General features: G+C 42.2%; 1 protein-coding gene across 2 annotated transcripts in view; it reads right to left on the bottom strand.

Annotated features, from left to right (window-relative positions):
• Positions 1 to 3,727: 3,727 nt before the first annotated feature.
• The window catches only part of riok3 (RIO kinase 3 (yeast)), a 22,482-nt gene continuing 4,344 nt past the window's right edge, over positions 3,728 to 21,865 (bottom strand). For both annotated transcript variants that reach the window (XM_043687587.1, XM_043687588.1), the window contains exons 2-13: positions 21,294 to 21,415; positions 19,029 to 19,171; positions 17,851 to 17,958; positions 16,173 to 16,282; positions 14,784 to 14,927; positions 13,019 to 13,146; positions 11,901 to 12,083; positions 9,873 to 10,032; positions 9,597 to 9,677; positions 7,114 to 7,203; positions 5,706 to 5,813; positions 3,728 to 4,088 (exon numbers count right to left, since the gene is read on the bottom strand). In XM_043687587.1, the coding sequence (XP_043543522.1) occupies positions 3,993 to 4,088; positions 5,706 to 5,813; positions 7,114 to 7,203; positions 9,597 to 9,677; positions 9,873 to 10,032; positions 11,901 to 12,083; positions 13,019 to 13,146; positions 14,784 to 14,927; positions 16,173 to 16,282; positions 17,851 to 17,958; positions 19,029 to 19,171; positions 21,294 to 21,415 (1,473 nt within the window). In that variant the 3' untranslated portion in view covers positions 3,728 to 3,992. The remainder of the gene's footprint in view (positions 4,089 to 5,705; positions 5,814 to 7,113; positions 7,204 to 9,596; positions 9,678 to 9,872; positions 10,033 to 11,900; positions 12,084 to 13,018; positions 13,147 to 14,783; positions 14,928 to 16,172; positions 16,283 to 17,850; positions 17,959 to 19,028; positions 19,172 to 21,293; positions 21,416 to 21,865) is intronic.

The raw sequence follows: 21,865 nt of genomic DNA, 5'->3' as shown, positions 1-21,865 counted from the left end.
TCGACGTTTCGGGCATAAGCCCTTCTTCAGGAGCATAAGCCCTTCCTGAAGAAGGGCTTATGCCCGAAACGTCGATTCTCCTGTTCCCTGGATGCTGCCTGACCTGCTGTGCTGTTCCAGCAACACATTTCCAGCTCTGATCTCCAGCATCTGCAGACCTCACTTTCTCCTGGTAATATATTTGATCAATCATCCCTTTATCTTCTAAATTCTAAGAAAAACAGACTTAATTTGAATATCTCATAACTTAACCCCTGCTGAGGTTAGGGTTACCCATGACCACACATTTGATTTGGGGAAATGAGTTAAGTTAAAGGATAACTTTTCAGTGAGAACAAACTCAACCAGGTGGAGGTTGGTGATGGATGGGGCATGTGCAGACCTCTTTTCAAGGACGTGGAGAGATTCAGTCAATCCTAATGGAGGATTGATGTGATTTTTGAGAAGATTTGTAGTGCAGGTTGAGCTTCTGGTTGTAAGTTTGCTCACTGAGCTGGAAGTTTTGTTTTCAGACATTTCGACACCATACTAGGTAATACCATCAGTAGCCTCCAGTGGAGTGTAGAAAAAGAACCGGAAATGATATCACCCACCTTAAGACTGGCATTCAAACCAGAACTCCATCAACAAACACTTCGATTTGGTCCCCGTCTACCATCCTCTGAGAAAAAGAACCAGACATGATATCACCCACCTTAGGAAACCAAGACACATAAATAGAAAGCAGGACATAACACTAGCGCTTCACCAGAGGCTCACTGAAGATGTCACCTAGTATGGTGATGAATTGTCTCAAAACAAACCTTCCAGCTCAGTGAGCAAACTTACAACCAAGAGGATTGATGTGTAGACAGATTGTACATCCAAAGTGAAGGTGCCTAGAACCAGAAAACTGGAAATTATGGAACACAAAGAATCCTGGTCTCCTATGTTCTTGAAAATTTTGAAGAACGCTTGGTGATCTCATTGAAATTTACAAAATATTTAAAGACACAGTAGATGCAGTTGTGGTGTTTTCAATGGTTGAGGACTTTAGAACTGATGATACAACATAAAAATAAGGGGGATGCCATTTAGGTATGAGACTCTTTTTACTTATTGTGGCAATTATTTAGAATTCTCAACTCCAGTGCTTGGAAGCACAGTTTTTGGATACGTTTGGAGATTTGCTGGTTTGTATATACAACAATATAAAGACACATGGGATAGTTTGGGGAAAAAAAGCACTCAAATGGATGACCAGCAATTAAATGACAAGCTTGTTGGACTGAATGGCCTACTCCTACATCACTATCACAGAGCTTTCTTTTGTCCTTGTCCTAAATCACCAATCAAAATCTGTTGCATATTGGTTCAGGCGTTGATGCAGGGTGATCAATCTGAAACACTTAGTTTTTGTCTCAACAGACACTGCTAGACTTGGTCAGTATTTTATTTCAGATTTCTAGTGTCTGCAGCATTTTGCATATTTTGTAAATTTATAAATTCTTTCCAGTGTTACAGGGAAAGGACAGCGAGATGACCATTACACTGGGGGGGGGGGGGGGGGTATAATCAGAGCCCAACTGCACACGGTGGGAGCACAGAAAAAAGACATACAGTGATAGAAGACTGCAAAGTGAGAGGTTCAGATAGGAGTTTGAGGCTGCAGATGTGACTCCAAGACAATATGTTGCCTCCCTGGGGCCAGGATGTCAGTGAATAGCTGCAGCTGAAGGGGGAAGGTAAGCATTCCTGGTTCACTTTAGTACCAATGACATAAGCAGAAAAATGGAATCATAGAAACAAAGAAAATAGCTGCAGGAGTAGACCCATTTACCTTCAAGGCTGCAACACCATTCCGTATGATGATGGCTGATCGTGCAATCTCAGCATCCCACTTTCGCTCCTTACCCTTTGATCCCATTAGCTGCAAAGGCCATGTCCAGCTCCCTCTTGAATGTCTAATGAACTGGCCCGAACAGCTTCCTTTGGAGAGAATTCCACAGGTTCACAACTCTGAGTGAAGGAATTTTCCTTTATCTCAGTCCTGAATGGCCTACCCCTTCTTCTTAAATTGCGACCCCTAGTTCTGGACTTCAACATCAGGAACATTCTTCTCAATCTAGCCTATCCAGTCCCCTCAGAATTGTATATGTTTCTATGAGAAACCCCCTCATTCTTCTAAACTCCAGCAAGTACAAGTCCAGTCAATCCTGTCTTTCCTCACATCAGTTCTGCCATCCTGAGAATCAGTCTAGTGAACCTTTGCTGGACTCCTTCAATAACAAGACTGTCCCTCCTCAGACTGGGAGACCAAAACCACACACAACACTCAAGTGTGGCCTCACCTAGGTCCTGTTTAACTGCAGTAAAACATCCTTACTTAGATACTTACATCCTCTTGCTATGAAGGTTTCCTCATTGCCTTCTGCAACTGCATGCCTACCTTCAGCAACTGTTGCACTTCACCTTTTCCTAAACTGCCACCATTCATATAATAATCTGCCTTCTTGTTTTTCTGACCAAACTGGATAACCTCACATTTATCCCATCATATTTCATCTGCCAAGTATGTGAACACTCAGCCAATCTGTTCAAGTCATCCTGCAGCCTCTTAGCATCCTCCTCACAGCACACACTGCCACCCAGCTTAGTGTCATCTGCAAATGGCCTGTAACAAGGACAACCAACTCAGGGAGTTTAGTTGCAGATTGACAAGCTGGACCTCCAAGGTTGTAATCTATGGATTATTCCTTGTGCCATGTACCAAAGCAGGAAAGTGGTTTTGAAGATTATCAGATCAGACATAGTCTCATTGAATAGGAGGTGGCATGGTGGCTCAGTGGTTAGGACTGCTGCCTCTCAGCACCAGGGACCCAGGTTCGATTCCAGCCTCGGACAACTGTCTGCATGTTCTCCCAGTGTCTGCGTGGTTTCCTCCGGGTGCTCCGGTTTCCTCACACAATCCAAAGATGTGCAGGTTAGGTGAATTGGCTAAATTGTCCATAGTGTTCAGGGATGTGTAGGTGAGGGGAAATGTAGGGGAATGAGTCTGGGTGGGTTATTCTTCGTTTCCTCACACAATCCAAAGATGTGCAGGTTAGGTGAATTGGCTAAATTGTCCATAGTGTTCAGGGATGTGTAGGTTGAGGGGAAATGTAGGGGAATGAGTCTGGGTGGGTTATTCTTCGGAGGGTTGGTGTGAACTAGTTGGGCCAAATGGCTTGTTCCCACACTGTATGGATTCTAGGATAAAGGCTGACTGGCCTACTTCTGTTCTTAAGTCATATGGTCTTGTTGTATTATAATTAATGGCACAAAATATGTAGTTTCAAACTCATTTTAAACTGAATTAAAAGGCCTGTCAGCTTTGCTTCAGATGACCTTATATTGCCCTCAGTTTGTAAAGTCTCAGTGAATCTGGTTGAAACAAGTTGTACCAGGTGTTATATTGCTAGTTGCCCCTTTCACAACCCAAAGTGGCGAGTTAAAAAAAAACAAACAGTAAATGTGTGTGAGGTAAAAACAAGACTGCAGATGCTGGAAACCAGATTCTGAATTAGTGGTGCTGGAAGAGCACAGCCCGAAATGTCGATTTCACTGCTCCTTGGATGCTGCCTGAACTGCTGTACTCTTCCAGCACCACTAAATGTGTGCATTACACTCACTCCATTTCAATGTGAAATTTAAAACATGCAACATTTTGTAGTTACACTAAATGACATATTACAGATTTTACTCAAAATAAAGTTTAAAGTTGGTGTGTTATTTATTTGATTAGAAACTTTGCTAACACAAGAGAATCAGTCACAGCTCCCAACTCAACACAGACAGTGTAGGGAGAAGGAACTGCAGCAGCATCTTCAACATTGTCACACCAGTCTCATTCCTGTCACAAATATCAATGATACAAATCTATTGATACTCTAATTTTAAATCAAATTAAATTGCACAAATTTCCATTGGTGTCAAATTACAGCTTGAAAAAACATTTAAAAACCATTCCTTCTTCAATTCTCTTCTGGAACATCAGATTCATAGGTCATCTGCACACGCTTCCCCATCTGTCGGACATGGTCTTCATTGATTTTTTCCAAAGCTTCAATCTAGATGTTTTTGTTTGAGAAAGGCAAATACGTTTTTAGCACAAGATATATTAAACTCAATGGTTCTGCTAATCTGATTTTAAATTGTATATTTTGAAGAATTGCACATTAGCTTTCTCAACTAAAAATTTCAAATGTCTCTAAAGCCAGAATCTCTGTCTCCAGTACAACAGCTAGAATATATTCACTCAAGTAAATATTAAGTGAAATAATTTCTCAACTAATCAGGATTTGACAAAACTGGGGAAAAATGGTTAAGTAACTTAATTATATTCCCCACTTTTGGAGAATACTGCAAGTTATTGGTTTATACAGTGGGATATTTCTCAACTAATCAGGATTTGACAAAACTGGGGAAAAATGGTTAAGTAACTTAATTATATTCCCCACTTTTGGAGAATACTGCAAGTTATTGGTTTATACAGTGGGATATTTACAAAGGTTAGCCATCAAAAAGAATTTATTTTTATATATAAAAGCAAAGTACTGTGGATGCTGGTGAAACTCAGGAGGCCTGGAAACATCTGAAAAGAGATATAGAATTAATGTTTCACAATCAATCTGACTTCCTCTGAAATAAAGAGGGGCTGGAAAAGCAATGGTTTTTGTATTGTTAACAAAGGGAGAGGAGGAGTGAGTGGAACAGGTGGTGATGGCACCCACAGCAAAAGACACAGGAAATGCTAATGCTATACAGCTGAGATGTAGATAAAGAATAAGTTGACCAAACACATCTTCCCGTCCCAACATCCCACAATTGCCATTCCATCTATGACACCCTGATCCACTCCTCAGTCACCTCTTCGCGAATACTCCTTTCCTGCCATTCTGACACACACACACACATGCAACTGCAGAGGTGCAACACTTGCCCTGTCAGCTCAGTCCTCCATAATGTCCAAGGCCCAGAACACACATTCCAGGCAAATTGAGTTCACTGTATTTGCTACTCACATTGCAGTCTCCTCTGAATTGGCAAGACCAAATGCAGCCTGGGTGACTGCTTTTTGGAACACCTTTGCCCAATCCATAAGAATGCCCCCAATCTTCCAGTCGCTTGCCATTTCAATAAACCTTGTTCTCATGCTAGGCCTGTCACAGTGTTTCAACAAAGCCCAGCATAAGCTGGAGAAACAACACTCTTTCTGCATAAGCACTTCAGAGCCTTCTGGACTCAACATTGTATTCAACAACTTCAGACCATGAACACTGCTCCATTTTGATTCCATCCCTCCTCTCCCCCATCATTTTGTTTGTACTCAGCACAGCAGACCTAATTTTCTGTTATTAACAATTATTCTTCATCTAAATCTCCTCTCCTCTGTAACCATTAATATTCTTTGCTTTTTGTTCTCAGCATTTTCACCATCAGTTCCACTCACTTCCAATCCCTCATTATCAACAGTATAAAAATTTCATTTTCTAGAGTCCTTTACATTCTGAAGAAGTTAAACCATACTTGAAACATAAACTGATTTCTCTCTCTGTACAGATGTTGCCAGACCTGCTGAGTTCATCCAGCACTTGCAGTTTTATTGAGTGTTCACAATTCCTTTAACACAGAAACACAGCTTAAAACACTGAAAAGCCACACTTTATTCCATGAAAAGACTTTACCTCAACAAGGAAGTCCACTTCATTATCTGCGTTAATATTTAAACCAGAGACAGCATTGAAAAGCTCCCTTTCGCCCATTGCATCAGAAACTCCTGACTTCTGGAAGAACTGCAAGAAGGGAAGCAGTATTAAGATGACTGTACGTAATATTAGAAAACCATAAATTTAACCACATAACAATTCTAATAGAATTAATTTCAAAATGTGATACATTCACTTTGATATTCTAATATAGAAAAACACAACAGCCAGTTTCCACACACCAAGTTCCTACAGACAGTGCTGTGTTAATGACCAGACAATCTGTTTTAGTGATGTTGTTGAAGGATAAATATTGAGCATCAAGACACACTGCATTTTGAGCAGAGCTATGAGCATGTAAATAAGGGGACTGACAGAACCTTGGTTTTATTACTTTTATTTTAAAGAACTTGAATTCAAACTGAAGTTATTTTAAACTTTCACAGAACTTTGATTATACCACACTTTGAATACTGTGAATTGTTCTAGTTCCCAAAGAACTCAAAAGATGTAAAGATACTGCAAATGGAGAAGAGACTCATTAGGATAATTTTAGAACAGGAACAAATTATAAATACTGGGAAGGCCAGAGAATTTCTGTAGAAAAGAGAAGGCTGAGGAACGTTATGATAAAGGTCTTTAAAATTAGAAAGAGGTTTGGTAGGGCAGATGTAGAAAAGACATTTATAAATCAGAGAAATCAGCAGAAATGTTTATCCAAGACACTGGCTCAAATGTGGAACTCACAATCATCAGGAGTGATTAACGTAAATTGTACTAATTCATAATCAGAGGGAAGTTAAACACCATAAGTTACAGTGGAGACATCAACTCTGTCAATAGAACAACCCCAATTTACCAGCTCAAAATGTCACGTGTTTGTAAATACCTAGTGTAAAAGTCAACATCACCAGCATACCCCTTGCATTAGCTGTCAGACTCAATTTTTCTGCCACAAATTTATGTTTTATTTCCCGGTATCTTCTAACGAGACACAAGGGATAACGCAGTCAATATGGGCTGTGTTGCAAATGGAGATGGAAATTTAAGACATGGCCACTCTACTTTGGGATGCCTGAGACATTGCAAAATGGCAAGCCACACTTTTATTCTCAGTTTATAAGGTGACTGTTTTTAGAGGGATTTTGAGGCTTCAAAATGTCAACTTACGTGTTGACATCTACAGTAATTACATACGGGAAAAAAGAATGGAGATGATGAAATGGGAAAAGATTAAAATAGGTGTATGGTAGAGAACATCAGCACTAGCCTAAAACTGTTGGACCCTTAGGACCAAATAGCCTGTGTTGGGGTTATAAATTAATATTATACATAAAAATACACAAATTCATTATAGCTAAACCACTGAATAACATAGCTCTGATACCTGAGAAACATTTTTACAATCCCTGAAGAGAAACTTGAGCCCATGAGGGTGAGTAGGTTCCACAGACTGACTGACGTCAATCAACCAAACCTGTAAAGAAACAATAAAAAGGGAAGGTTGTAATCATAACAACGTGGGAAAAAATAGCAGGTCTGCTCTCTATCCTATCAGAATTCCAGTTGGTGTGGTGGGAAGGGTCACCAACATGTCTTTGAACATTGATTTCATAATTCATGCTATCATCTACACTGTATGGGCTTACAGTGGCATAGTGATAATGACATTGAACTGGTAATTCAGAGCCACAGGCTAATGGTTCAAATCCCACTATGGCAGGTAGTTAAATTTGAATTAAAAATCTGGAATCAAAGAAATAGTCTAATTGTGGCCATGTAAAAAGGTAAGGTCACCATAATCCTACCATACCACTGGGCTGCTCTCCTATTACAGAGAGATAACAGTGATGGTTTAAACTGAGGGTCACCACCACGAAGAACAGTTCTTCCTGGTAACCTCAGCTGTAAGGGAATTGAACTCATGCTATCGGCAATGCAAACTAGCCAGCCAGCTAACTGAGCTAACTGGCCCCAATGTAACCACTGTTGACTGTCACTAAAGCCATCTGGTTGAGTGATGTCCTTCAGGAAAGGAAATCTGCCTTCCTTACCCAGTCTGGCCTATATGTGACTCCAGAACCACAGCAATATGGTTGGCTTTTCGCTGTCCTCTGGTAACTAGTGATCAGTAATATTTGCTGGTCCAGCCAGCAATACCTACATCCAAAGAACAAAGAGAGAGAGGATGTCTGCTGACAACCCCAAAGCGCACACAGTTCACGTGTACAAAACACACCAGTGCTGCTAGTGACGTCAGTCCATTCCATTCACTCTTATTTATGATGAATATTTGGACACCACCATGTTTTATACTGTTAGAGCATGTCATAAAATCTGCCTTCGGAGAACATTCTTCATGAGCAATATGAACCTTTCAAGGTAAGGGAACACAGCCAAAAACAAAAATCTAGTAAGCTCAAGGGGCCCAGATTAATGCTCTGATAACATGCGGAATTAAATTCAATTAATCGAAAGAAATTGGGAATTTAAACTTAGGCTCAGTAGTGATGAAAATGAATCTGGGTCAAATAAAAATGTTAAAACTGTAATCACAAATCTTTGTTGGACATCATAATTTGAAACAAGGTGGATAATCCCTACAGTATGGAAACAGGCCATTTGGCCCAACAAGTCCACACCAACCCTCTGAAGAGTATCCCATCCTGACCCATTCCACTACCCTATTACCCTACATTTTCCCTGACTAATGCACCCAACCTACAATCCCTAGACACTATGGGGTAATTTAGCATGGCCAGTTCACCTAACCTGCACATCTTTGGATTGTGGGAGGAAACTGGAGCACCGAGAGGAAACCCACGCAGACAGAGGGAGAATGTGCAATCTCCACACAGACAGTTGCCTGAGGTTGGAATCGAACCCGGGTCCCTGGCACTGTGATGCAGCAGTGCTAACCACTGAGCCATCTTGCCACCCCAAAATGGAGTTGAAATACAGACCAGCCATGAACTAACTGAATGACAGAATGGGCTCAAGAGGCTGAATGGCTTCATCTCCCACATTCCTAATAAGATATAAATGATGATTGTCGTTTAAAGGAAATTAATTTAAAATCATACTTATTTTGAGTTTAAAAAAATAGTTGAACCTACCTGCAGCCTTCTGAGAGACAATCTATGACTTCTTCCATGTGGAAGGACAAGGACAGCAAATACATAGGAACCCCACCCCTGCAAGTTCCCCTCCAAGCCACTCACTATCCTGACTTGGAAATATATCGCTGTTCCTTCACTGTCGCTGGGTCAAAATACTGGAATTCCCTTCCTAAGTACATTGTGGGTCAACCTACAGCACATGGAATGCAGCTGTTCAAGAAGGCAGCTCACCCCCACCTTCTCAAGAGGCAACTAGGGACAGGCAATAAATGCTGGCTCCCAGTGCAATAAAGCTAGGACTTTGCACTCCATCCCATTAAGAGTACTTTTTAGATTAGATTACTTACAGTGTGGAAACAGGCCCTTCAGCCCAACAAGTCCACACCGACCCGCCGAAGCGCAATCCACCCAGACCCATTCCCCTACATTTACCCCTTCACCTAACACTATGGGCAATTTAGCATGGCCAATTCACCTAATCTGCACATTTTTGGATCGTGGGAGGAAACCGGAGCACCCAGAGGAAACCCACGCAGACACGGGGAAAATGTGCAAACTCCACACAGTCAGTCGCCTGAGGTGAGAATTCAACCCAGGTCTCTGACGCTGTGAGGCAGCAGTGCTAACCACTGTGCCACCGTGTCACCCACTACTCTCACTAATGTCTGGTTATCTAGTTGTCTGTTTCTTTTCCATCCTCAGCAACATTTCCAAACTTTCTTGCCTCCTGCAAATGCAAAAATATTCTCACCTTTCCCATGTGCCACAACATGTTGTATGCACTTAGATCAGCATGAACAAGCTTACATTCTGTGTACAGCTGCTGCATCATCTGCAAGAGAAGACAGACCATAACACATCACACATAGAAACCTTTTTGCCAAAAAACATTAACCAAGAGGAGGTGATCTGATGAAGGTTCTGGAAATAATGAAAGGCAGAGTTGATGTAGAGACAATGGAAATGTGTTTGTGTTGTAAACAGACAAGAACCCTCCCAATACCTGTGCAAAAAAAAAATCACTTACATCTAAAACCTGGTAGTAAGCCTGTTTCATATCTTCAGAGCTGAGTATAGCATCCTTTAATTTAGGAGCTGGCACGTGGTCCTGGCCAATGAAGGACATCACCAGAATGTGCTTCTTGAGCACAATGACCTCTGGACAACAAATTCCAGCTTCTTGCATTCTGCAGAAAAACAAATCAGTAGAATTCATAACTGCCATTTCAACAACTGACATTCATATAGCACCTTTAGCAAAGGAAATACCCCCAAAAAGAGTTTCGCAAGAGCAAAACAGAGCCACACGTACATTTATGACCTCAGCACCATACCGCTCAATTCGTTCACTGTCTCAAAACTTTCAAATATCCAACGTCCAGTAAAAGCTAATTACTGCAGATGCCGGAAATCTGAAACAAGCACAGAAAATGCTGAAGAAACTCAGCAGGTCTGGCAGCATCTATGGAGAGAGAAACAGTTAACATATCAAATCCAGTATGACTGTCGTTTAGAATGAGAATGTGGTAAGACAGAGAAGCAGGAATTTCTTCTCTCAGTGGGTAATGTTGAATTCTTTACCACAAAGGGCTGTCAGAGCTGGGCTGTTAAATGTATTCGAGGCTGAGATAAGAGTTTTAATCAGGAAGGAAATTATGGGTCATGGACAAAAGGCAGCACGGTGAAGTGAGGATTATCAGATTAGCCATGATCTCATTGAATGGCAGAGCAGACTCGATGGGCTGAATGGCCAAATCTTAGATCTCATGGTCTTAACATCTGCACAAGGCAATGCTCATCATCACAGCTACTCATTTCCCCCAGCTCCCAGGCCGGGACCCACACCCCAAGTCCTCCCTTTCAGGAAGGTACTACAACAAGCAAGCTTCTGGAGAAAGATTTTTCCAGTCTAAGCTTGCCCTTGATAATCTCCTCAGTCAAACAGCAGTGCACCTTCCCTCATGCCACCTGCATGGTTAAAGCCACCATATCAAGGAGTAACAGCTGCAGACCAGCGGTAGGAAGACTGGCAAGGCAACATCCACCCAAAACCATGTTTCTCATCGATGACCCCACTGATTCTGGACTTGCCAACATCACTAATGTGGCCAAAAACCATCCAATTGCATCTGCAGTTAAATATGAACAATGACTCACATTGTCAAGCAATATTCACTGAGTAAGCCTGCCTTCAAGCTTAACAAACACCACCATGAAGCTAGATTAGAGTGGTGCTGGAAAAGCACAGCAGGTCAGGCAGCATCCGAGGAGCAGGAAAATCGACATTTCGGGCAAAAGCCCTTCATTAGGAATGAAGGCAGGGAGCCTCCAGGGTGGAGAGATATATGGGAGGGGGGGTTACAACATAGAGTACACCCTCCTACTAACTTAAACCTGTAACACAGAAAAGATTTACCCTGTGTGATAATCTGTAAACATTCAAAAGGCTAAGAACTATCCCAAAAGTAAAAATTAACAACTTTATTTCTTAAAGTATAACATGAAGCCACTAACAAGGCTATTACATGACCACACACTAAATAATAAAAACTCAGCCGATTCCTGGGTTAAAAACGTCATCTGATGAGAAGGTGACAAGCAGGTAGGACCAATGCTCACTTCACTGGAGTTTAGAATATCGAGGGGTAGCCTTTTGAAATATACAATTCTGACAGGACTTAACAGATTGAATATTGAAAAGATGTTTCACCTTACGCAGGAGCCTAAACTGTGGAGGCATAGTTTAAAAATAAGGAGTCTCCTATATAATATTATGGTGCAGGTGTATGTTAGAACCAGACTACAATCAGTCTGGGTATCCCAGACATGAGCCAGATCTACATCCAGCCAGTCCACTGAGCTAACTGTGGACGCACTTATTGATTCATCTCTCAAACCGTGGCCACTACTCTATACCACTGCAATTTTCTCCCGTAATAAACAAACAGAATTTTAAAATAAATATGCAACAGCATGATACAAAATGAAAATACACAAGACATTCTGGCATCTCAAAATTAATTTAATATTTCAATTCAAAGGAAAGAGATGATACCTGATCAAATTGTGCATTTCTTTCTCAGCCCACATGCGAATGATTTTTCGAGGATTCAAATGGCTAAAGCGGTCTTTGAATCTGTAATCATCCTTGATGTATTTATCCCGGTTTCTGAATTCATTAAGCGTCGTCTTAAAAACTTTAAGGGCACACTCTGCAGGGACCATTTTATCATCCATGCTTCAGAAAGAGAGACAGAGAAACCACAACAAATTTGTTCAAATATTAATTCCAGCTTCCCGATTTAGTTAGCATGAATCAACTTGATCGTTTGGAATGTAATAGAAAGAACTGAAGTAGTTAAGTAATTCTATTTATTGTTAACAAAATAACCAGTGGTCAACATACACTTGCCAAATTTACAGACCTTCAGCAGATCGGAGGGAACTCACGTGTACTTCCACCTAAGGAACTAAACAAGAGGAGGCAATGGTGTAGTGGTGATGTCACTAGATGGTAATCCCGAGTCCCTAATTCTTCGAGGACATGGCAGCAGATGGTATTTAGTCCAAATGATGATCAACTGTCAGGTGAATCCACCCAATTCAGGAGTGTCCTCTAGGGAAGGAAATCTGCCAGCCTTACCCTGCCTGGCCTACACGTGATTCCAGACCCACAGCCACGTGGTTGATTCTTAATTGTCGTCTAAAATGGCCGAGCGAGGCATTCAGTTCAACAGCAATAATGAATGGGCAAAAAAATGCTGGCTTCGCCAGGGATTTCCACATCCCACAAAAGGATAAAATCAATCAGTTAGTTCCATAGTCTCACTGCTCTCTGTTTAAAGGGATTTCTATTGGAATTTATTACAGATCATTTTACATTTATAGCCAAGTTTTAGACTCCCAACATAATCAGAAATTACTATTTATTAGTAGGAGCTGCCCACTTGCCCTCAAGCCTTTTCTTTCATTCGATGAAACCAAGACTGATCTGATAATGGTCTGAACTCTACAATACTGCCCTATCGTACACCTCCATAATTTTAAAGATCTTGACCCGCTCACCCGCTCTCAGTCTTCCCTTTTCTAATTCAATTTCTGATAGGTGCAATTGCCAGTGGGGTGCTGGTCAGGGATGGGAGAAGCTTTATCTTTGGATGGATGGATACATACCTTCCGCCATTAGCATGGAAGATCACAGATTCTTTGCCTGTGCTGATGCAACCATTGATGCTTTCCAACACCCCAGCATTCACCATTTTGTACAGAAGCAAGCGAGTTTTCGAATCTATGGCTTGATCCTGAAACAGTAAGAAAGAAGAAAGAATTTATCCAGTCACTGGCAAGCAAAAATAAAGATATTTATGTTTGTCACAAACAGAATGCTGTAGAAACTCAGCTTGGACTAGCAGCATTTGTGCAGAGAGAAATGGAGTTAATGCTTTGAGTCTGGGATGACTTTTTCAGAACTGGAACAGGTTGGGAAATGGTGGTTTTGATACTTTTGACAGAGGCAGATGATGAGTCATGGGAGGAGATGGTGCTGAGTGCAAATGTCAGTGGCCAATTATGTTGAAAGCAAATAGAGTAAATATGAATAAGTAAATTCATAAGTTAAGGTATGAAAGGGTAAAAACAAAATTTCTCAGCTGAAAGCAAATTGAACAAGGTACATATAAGTCTAGTCTGGGTTTGGGTATGGGGAGGAAATGGAAGGAGACAATAAACATCATGGGCTCTGGCTTCGAAGTTGTCTTCTTAAACACTGAATCCATCAGACCCCACCTCCAGAGTCGACCCATCATGTTCCTTCATTTACTCTCAGTCCTTTCCCACCATTATCTCTGGATGTTTTTAACATTTGTTCTACTTGCTCCTACCCCTCTATCACAAGCATAAAAACCATAAGTTTCCAATCCTTTCAGTTCCGAAGAGGAGTCATACCAGACTTAAAACATTAACTGTCTCTCACAGATGCTTCCAGACCTGCTGAAACTAGGCAGAAGTGGGTACTCCAGATGATGGAGATTACGGTACTGGGAAAGCAATGCAGGTCAGGCAGCATCCGAGAAGCAGGAAAATCGACGTTTCGGGCAAAAGACCTTCATCAGGAATGAGGTCTTGAAGAGCTTCAGGGCAGACGGGATGACTTGCAGGTTGCAGTGAGAGAGAGTCTCACTGAGATCCTTGTAGAGAGAGGAGGAGAACTTCTTTGAGGTAGGTATCCTTGGAAGAGGATTCGCAGTGAAGTCAAAATCAACTAAGCAGAAGTGGGTACAGCTGATGCTGGAGATCAGAGTCAAGATTAGAGTGGTGCTAGAAAAGCACAGCAGGTCAGGCAGCATCCGAGGAGCAGGAAAATCAACATTTCAGGCAAAAGCCCTTCATCAGGAATGAGGCCTCATTCCTGATGAAGGGCTTTTGCACGAAACGTCAATTTTCCTGCTTCTTGGATGCTGCCAGATCTGCTGAAACTGTCCAGCGCTGGTTTTATTTCAGATCTCCAGCAACCACAGTACTTTGTTTTTATTATAAATTACCAGCTGCTGATTTTAAATGAATTTCAAGAACTAGTCGTTTCAACAAACACCAGGTATGAGCGAGAGAATATCAACATTTCCATCGTATCCACACTGGTCATTTTGATTTCCTAATAGCTACTCCTCCATTACTCTATTCCCAGAGACAGGAGGATGCAAAACTGGCGGGTCATCACTCCAGTGATAGGGACGAGAAGCAGATTCAACAGTAACTTTCAAAAGGTTGAATTGGGTAAATACTGGAAGAGGAAAAACTCTCAAGGTTATAGAGGAAGGAGGAGGGTGGTAGAACAAACTGGAAGGCTCTTTTCACAACCTTGCATGGTTGTGATGAACTGTGGCCTCCTGCTACATTATATCACTAAGTGTAAGGGCAGAGTTAACAAAGTGCGACGTACAGAAGTAGAATGCTCTTTTTTTTCATGAATTCTAGCACTGCGCCGCTGTTCGGAATAAGAATATTGCTTCAGTTCATTGAAGACACGATTAGATAGCTTCAAGTCCATCCCGATCCCATCGCCCACTTGGAACCCTGGAGCAAACTGTGAACACAAACACATTTTATCATTTGTTCCTGTGAGATGAGTATCTCTGTTAGTATTTATTGCTACCAAGAATCACCCTTATATTTATCCAGCACTACCTAGAGCATTCCTTCAGCACAATACTGATGTATCTTGATTCCTTTAGTTTAATAAATGGAAACTTCCCTTTTCCAAAAGGATAAGCAAGTGGTTAATCCTTAATACTATTTTTCACAGCACATTTCTCAATATCCATTATTCAAGGATAGAAAAAGTAATTAAACAAAGGTAGACACCACCACTCCTACTCAATCCCTAATATAAATTTATGACACTTCAGATGGGGCAGTACGGTGGCTCAATGGTTAGCACTGCTACCTCACAGTTTAGATTAGAGTGGTGCTGAAAAGTACAGCAGGTCAGGCAGCATCCGAGGAGCAGGAAAATCAATGTTTCGGGCAAAAGTCCTTCATCAGGAATAGAGGCAGGAAGCCTCCAGGGCAGAGAAATAAATGAGAGGGGGGGGTGGGGAGAAGATTGCAAAGAGTACAATAGGTGAATGGGGATGGGGATGAAGGTGACAGGTCAGAGAGGAGAGTGGAGTGGATAGGTGGAAAGGAAGATAGGCAAGTAGGACAGGTCATGGGGACGGTGCTGAGCTGGAAGGTTGAAACTGGGGTAAGGTGGGAGGAGGGGAAAATGAGGAAACTGGTGAAGTCGACATTGATGCCCTGGGGTTGAAATGTTCCGAGGCAGAAGATGAGGCGTTCTTCCTCCAGGCATTGGTTGGTGAGGGAGCGATGGAGGCGGCGGCCCGGGACCTGCATGTCCTCGGCAGAGTGAGAGGGGGAGTTAAAATGTTGGGCCACAAGGCGGTGGGGTTGATTGGTGCAGTGTCCCGGAGATGTTCCCCTGAAGCGCTCTGCGAGGTGGCATCCAGTCTCCCCAATGTAGAGGAGACCGCATCGAGAGCAGCAGATACAATAAGTGACATTGGTGGATGTGCAGGTGAAACTCTGATGGATGTGGAAGACCCCTTTGGGGCCTTGGGTGGTGGTGAGGGAGGAGGTCCAAAGATGTGCAGATTAGATGGATTGGCCATTGTGTCTGGGCATATGTAGGCGAGGGGCATTAACCATGGAACTGCAAGGTTACAGGACTAGGGCAGGGGGGTGGGTCTGGGTGGAATGTTCTTTGGAGAATCAGTGTGGACTCGATGGGCCAAATGGCCTGCTGTCAGGAATTCTATAGGGAAATACTTACATTTTCCATTCGTGCAGTATTTCTTCTGCCACATGTCACCTCATCGTGCTTGGTAGTAATCTCTTTGCCCTTTCCCACAAATCCTCGCTTTGCATTTGGTGAAGGTTTATCTGCCAACATACACATTTTGAGACCTCACTTATGTTATTTAAGAAAATAAAGATACACAAGAAAAAGCCTTAATTAAAATGTAAAAAACAAAACTCATTTTAGGCTCTTGAAACACATCTCTGTTAGTATTTATTGCTACCAAGAATCACCCTTATATTTATCCAGCACTACCTAGAGCATTCCTTCAGCACAATACTGATGTATCTTGATTCCTTTAGTTTAATAAATGGAAACTTCCCTTTTCCAAAAGGATAAGCAAGTGGTTAATCCTTAATACTATTTTTCACAGCACATTTCTCAATATCCATTATTCAAGGATAGAAAAAGTAATTGAAACACATCTAAGTTGTAGCAACATGACAACATATGGTGCCTAGGTTTAATGTTTTCTCTGTATTGCAGCGTCAGCCGGACTGCTGCACTCAAACCAAGGAATAGGACTTCACCCAGACTCAGGCAGCAGACCTATCCACTAAGACACAGCTGACCCCCTCAGCCAGTGAAGTCTTTTGAAAAGGAATTAGATTCATAGATTTATGATTTTTTTTTTGTAAAAGGAATACTTGAAACACAAAGAATGAGAAGTCAGCCATTTCAAACAGCAAGCACAGCCACAATTTAAAAAACCAAATCATTCTTGAGATGTGGGAATTGCTAAGACGACCAACATTTACCCTAAGACCGATGGCCACTTCAGAGAACAGTTAAGACCGGTTAATAGCTGACCCCACATATTAATACAGGACTAATGAAATGCTGGCCTTTATATCTACTGAACCGGAGTATGAGGATGTAGAAGTTATGCTTCAACTATGCAAATCCTTGGTTAGACCCCACTGTTTTCCTGAGAGTTCAGAAGGTTAAACTGTAATCTGATCAAATAGATTAACAGGAAAACGAGGGAAAATAAAGATAACCTATTTCCATAGGTTAGGGATTCTAGAATGAGGGGGCATAGTCAGAGAATTACAGCTAGACCATTCAGGAAAGATGTTAGGAAGCACTTCTACACACAAAGCATGGTAGATGCTTGGAACTCTCTTCCACAAACAGCAGTGGGTACTCGTTCCATTGTTAGTTTTAGATGTGAGAAAGATAACATGTTTGTTAAACAAAGGTATTAAGGGATGTGGACCAAAGGCAGGTGCATAGAGTTAAGGTACAGATTAGCCGTAATCTACTGAATGATGGACCAGCCTTGAGGGCCTGAATAGCCTACTCCTGTTCCTATGAGATAGGTACAGGCACAGGCAGCATAGTAACAGCAAGATTCCTTCTCTACAAACACAAGTGAACTAACTGGTTTAACAACATGCATAGATGCTTTCACTGAAAAGATTAAAAGGTGAACTCAAAAAGCGCTGCTGCAAAATGTTTTCTCTCACTATGTGGGCAACATCAGACAATTATGATTTCTCACAGGATTTCTCAAATAGCAAAGGAGAAATGACTTCAGGAAATCTCTCGGAATCAATATCATGCGCCACATAAAAAGCGCAGAGGTTCAGGACCAGTTAATCTAGTTGGAAACATCAAGAAAGCTCTATCACATTAAGTGAGACATTACCAGGTCTGTAGGGATCATGCCGTGTATCCTGCCAATCAACTTCATCGTCTGAGCTTTCACTGTCTTCATAAGGATGAACCATTCGATAATTCTCAAATGAAATAGATACTGAACAAGAGAGAGCAATAAACCTTAGATTTTCTACACAAACACCATAATCCCTTACATTGATCACACTACCGACACAATACTGTAAATGGAATTAAGTTTACAAGTCACTTCTATACATTTTGGGCAGCACGGTGGCACAGTAGTTAGCACTGCTGCCTCACAGTGCCAGAGACCCGGGTTCAATTCCCGTCTCAGGCGACTGACTGTGTGGAGTTTGCACGTTCTCCCCGTGTCTGCGTGGGTTTCCTCCGGGTGCTCCGGTTTCCTCCCACAGTCCAAAGATGTGCAGGTCAGGTGAATTGGCCATGCTAAATTGCCCATAGTGTTAGGTAAGGGGTAAATGTAGGGGTATGGGTGGGTTGCGCTTCGGCGGGGCAGTGTGGACTTGTTGGGCCGAAGGGCCTGTTTCCACACTGTAAGTAATCTAATCTAATCTAATCTAATCTAATCTATTACGATGTTTCATTATTGAGGCTAAGGAAATAAGCCTAATCAATTAAGAGACTATGCTGTGATTGTAAAGAGGAGTTCAGTTTGCTGTAGTTTAGAGAATGTGTTTAAATAAACTCTTGCTTATGATTCCTGCTGTTCGGTGCATCCACTCCAACGCTGAGTATTGATGCCTGTCAGGCAGTGATGTTTTAGAAAAGATACATTGAATTATTTAGTATTCATAGTGTTACACATTTATAGACGGTTAGCCACTTCCTGGAAACAACTGGAAGGTGTAGGGTCAGCGACAATACCATTAGGGAGAGAATTCCAGGTGATTAACCCAGTGACACTAAAGGAACAGTAATATATTTCCAAATCTGGACGCTGTGTGGCCTGGAGGGGAACTTGCTGGTGGTAGTGTTCCCATGTATCTGCCACTGTTTTGTATCCAGATAGCGAAGGCTGTAGATTTGGAAGGTGTTGTCACAGGAGCCTTGGACAGTACAAACTGAAACTTCCTAAAACAATATTAATACTGAGTTATAATAAATCACATTCCTCCAGTAAACCAAAGATATTGAAACCTGAATTGGGGCAGTTCACGGTCTAAAAATGGCAGATTTTGCGGTCACCTTTGCTGTCACCGTTAAATTTATTTTCTTCACGGCGAAGTTGAGCATCATATTCCCGATCAAACTCCATCTGCAACATCTGTGCTAGCAGGAGGTCACTGTCGGTTTCAGCCCCCTCTCCGAGCAGAGCTGTTGTATCAAGACTGAACACAAGAGAAGGAATTAATTTTTTGCCCACAAATTATGAAAATTGAAATGAAAACTTAAAAATTTTCCTATATGGAAATGTTCAATGTGCTGAAACAGGAACATAATTAGACAAATCCAGATAGTGAGCCAAACAGAAGTTTTAGGATTGTAACATTGTCTGAATCAGGTACCAGCAACAATGCAGCAAAGGGAGCAGTTTTAGGTTTCCTGGGGCTGCTCCTGGCATTCCCTTCACTGAACCAGGATTGATCCCCTGGCTTGATGGGAATTGTTGAGTGGAGGATATGCCAGACCATGAGGTTACACATACTCTCATGGATGACAAATCCCTCCCAGATCGTCTCAAAGCCTTCTATGCTCGCTTTGAGCAGAATTTCAGCAGAGAGGTAACACCTATTCCGACAAGTCCTGATGAACCAACAGTCAGGGGTCAGATCAGGTTTCCTTCGTGTGAATCCAAGGAAAGCGATGGGACCAGACGGAGTACCAGACCGTGCACTCAGAGCACGCAACGATCAACTGGCAGAGGTCTTCTCAGACATCTTCAACCTCTCCCTGCAGCAGGCCACTGTTCCTGCCTGTTTCAAGAGGGTCAACATCATCCCTGTGCCTAAGAAGACTCATGCAGCATGTCTCAATGCCGACCGCCCACTGGCTCTAACTTCAGTGGTCATGAAGTGCTTTGAAAGGCTGGTCATGGCATTAATCAACTCCAACCTCCCCACTACTCTTGACCAACTCCAATTTGCCTATCGGACCAACAGATCCACATCAGATGCCATACCCCTTGCCCTTCACTCCTCCCTAGAACATCTTGACACCAAGAACAGCTACGTAAGAATCCTCATTGCCTACAGTTCAGCCTTCAACACTATTATCTCCTCAAGACTGATTACTAACTTAGTGATCGCTGACTAAGCCCCACTCTCTGCAACTGGATCCTCAGTTTCCTGACCCACAAGCCACAATCAGTGAAGATTGGGGACAATATTTCATTATCACTAACACTCAACACTGGATCCCCCAGGGGTACGTACTCAGCCCCCTACTGTACTCACTGTATACCCATGACTGCATCGCCAAATACCAGACTAATGCCATTTACAAATTCACTGACGACACCACCATAGTTGGTTGAATCTCAGATGGCAACGAAACAGATACAGATGGGAGGTGGAAGACCTGGAAAAATAGTGCACTGAGAACAACCTAGCTCTCAATGCCAGCAAAACCAAGGAACTTATTATTGATTTTCAGCGGGATGTTACTCATGCCCCCCTACACATTAACAGCACAGAGATGGAACAAGTGTAGAGTGTCAAGCTCCTGGGAGTGGTCATCCACAACAAGCTTTCTTGGACTCTTCATGTGGACGCACTGGTTACAAAGGCCCAACAACGTCTCTTCTTCCTCAGGCAGCTGAGGAAATTTGGCATGACGGCGAATACCCTCGCCAACTTTTATAGGTGTGCCATCAAGAGCATTCTGTCTGGATGTATCACTACCTGGTATGACAACTGTACCATTCAAGATCGGAGATGGTTACAGAGAGTGGTGAACTCAGCCCAGACCATTGAAAAAGGCCAACCTCCAATCTATAGAATCCACCTACCAGGCCCGTATCTAGGAAGGCCACCAGCATTCTCAAAGATCCATCCCACCCTGGCAATGTTTTTCTACAACCTCTACCATCAGGGAGAAGGTACCGAAACCTGAACACACGCACCAGCCGGTTTCGAAACAGTTTCTACCCTAATGTTGTTAGAATACTGAATGGACTCTCAAACTCTTAGCATTCGCCTGTACTTTTGTTTTTGCCGCTGGTTTCTATTATTTTCTTATCTATACTATTTAGCTATGTGATCTGCCTGTATTGCTCGCAAGACAAAACTTTTCACTGTGCCCCAGTACACACAATAAATTAAATCCAAATGGACAAATGCATCTGCATCCTACAGATTGGTAAGGATGAGGTCAAGTATTTTCAAGCTCACTATGATCACAGTTGCACAGGATCTCATGTGTGGCAGAGAGTAATGGAGCCCCTAACCAAATTACATTCTCCCTTTCTCCACCCAGCTCCCAACGCTAGCATTTAAAAAAACTGTCACATACCTAATGGCATGAGGGAATGCCGCACTCTCCTCTTGTTGCTGCAGTTCTTTGGCAAGCTCCTCACTCATTACGTCAGAAAGGGAACAGGGAGTAATGGTGGAAGGTACTGACACCCAAGGACACTGTGAACAACATCAAAAGAACGTTACAGAGAGAGGAATGACATCTCAATCACAACCAATGACACAAAGGGAGCACTCCTCCTCCTCATGACATTTATTGTGACCCATTACACAGTTAGGCATGATTCTTTTAATGCACCACACGCTGTTATGATCCTGTTTATTTGCTGCAATTGCGACAAAATTCTACTAAATAGCCATATTGATTGAGATTTTGGGAAAGAAGCTCCAAGTGCAATGTACGTTGGACTCTCAGGTTTGTAACAATTTGCAGATAACCTTCTTCCTGAATGCACTGGTGGCTTCAGGAGCATTGCACAGATCAGACATTGTATGAGTTTAATGTCCTGAAGCTGCCCTCTTTAAACAGAAAGACTTTTCTGAAAATTCTCTGGTTTTCCAGTTCTCAGGGTGACACAAAAATTAATTGTTCCACAACAGTGGAGATGT

The sequence above is a fragment of the Chiloscyllium plagiosum genome, chromosome 4 (assembly GCF_004010195.1).
Source record: "Chiloscyllium plagiosum isolate BGI_BamShark_2017 chromosome 4, ASM401019v2, whole genome shotgun sequence".
Lineage (NCBI taxonomy): Eukaryota > Metazoa > Chordata > Chondrichthyes > Orectolobiformes > Hemiscylliidae > Chiloscyllium > Chiloscyllium plagiosum.
This window is presented reverse-complemented; position numbering and strand designations above follow the sequence as displayed.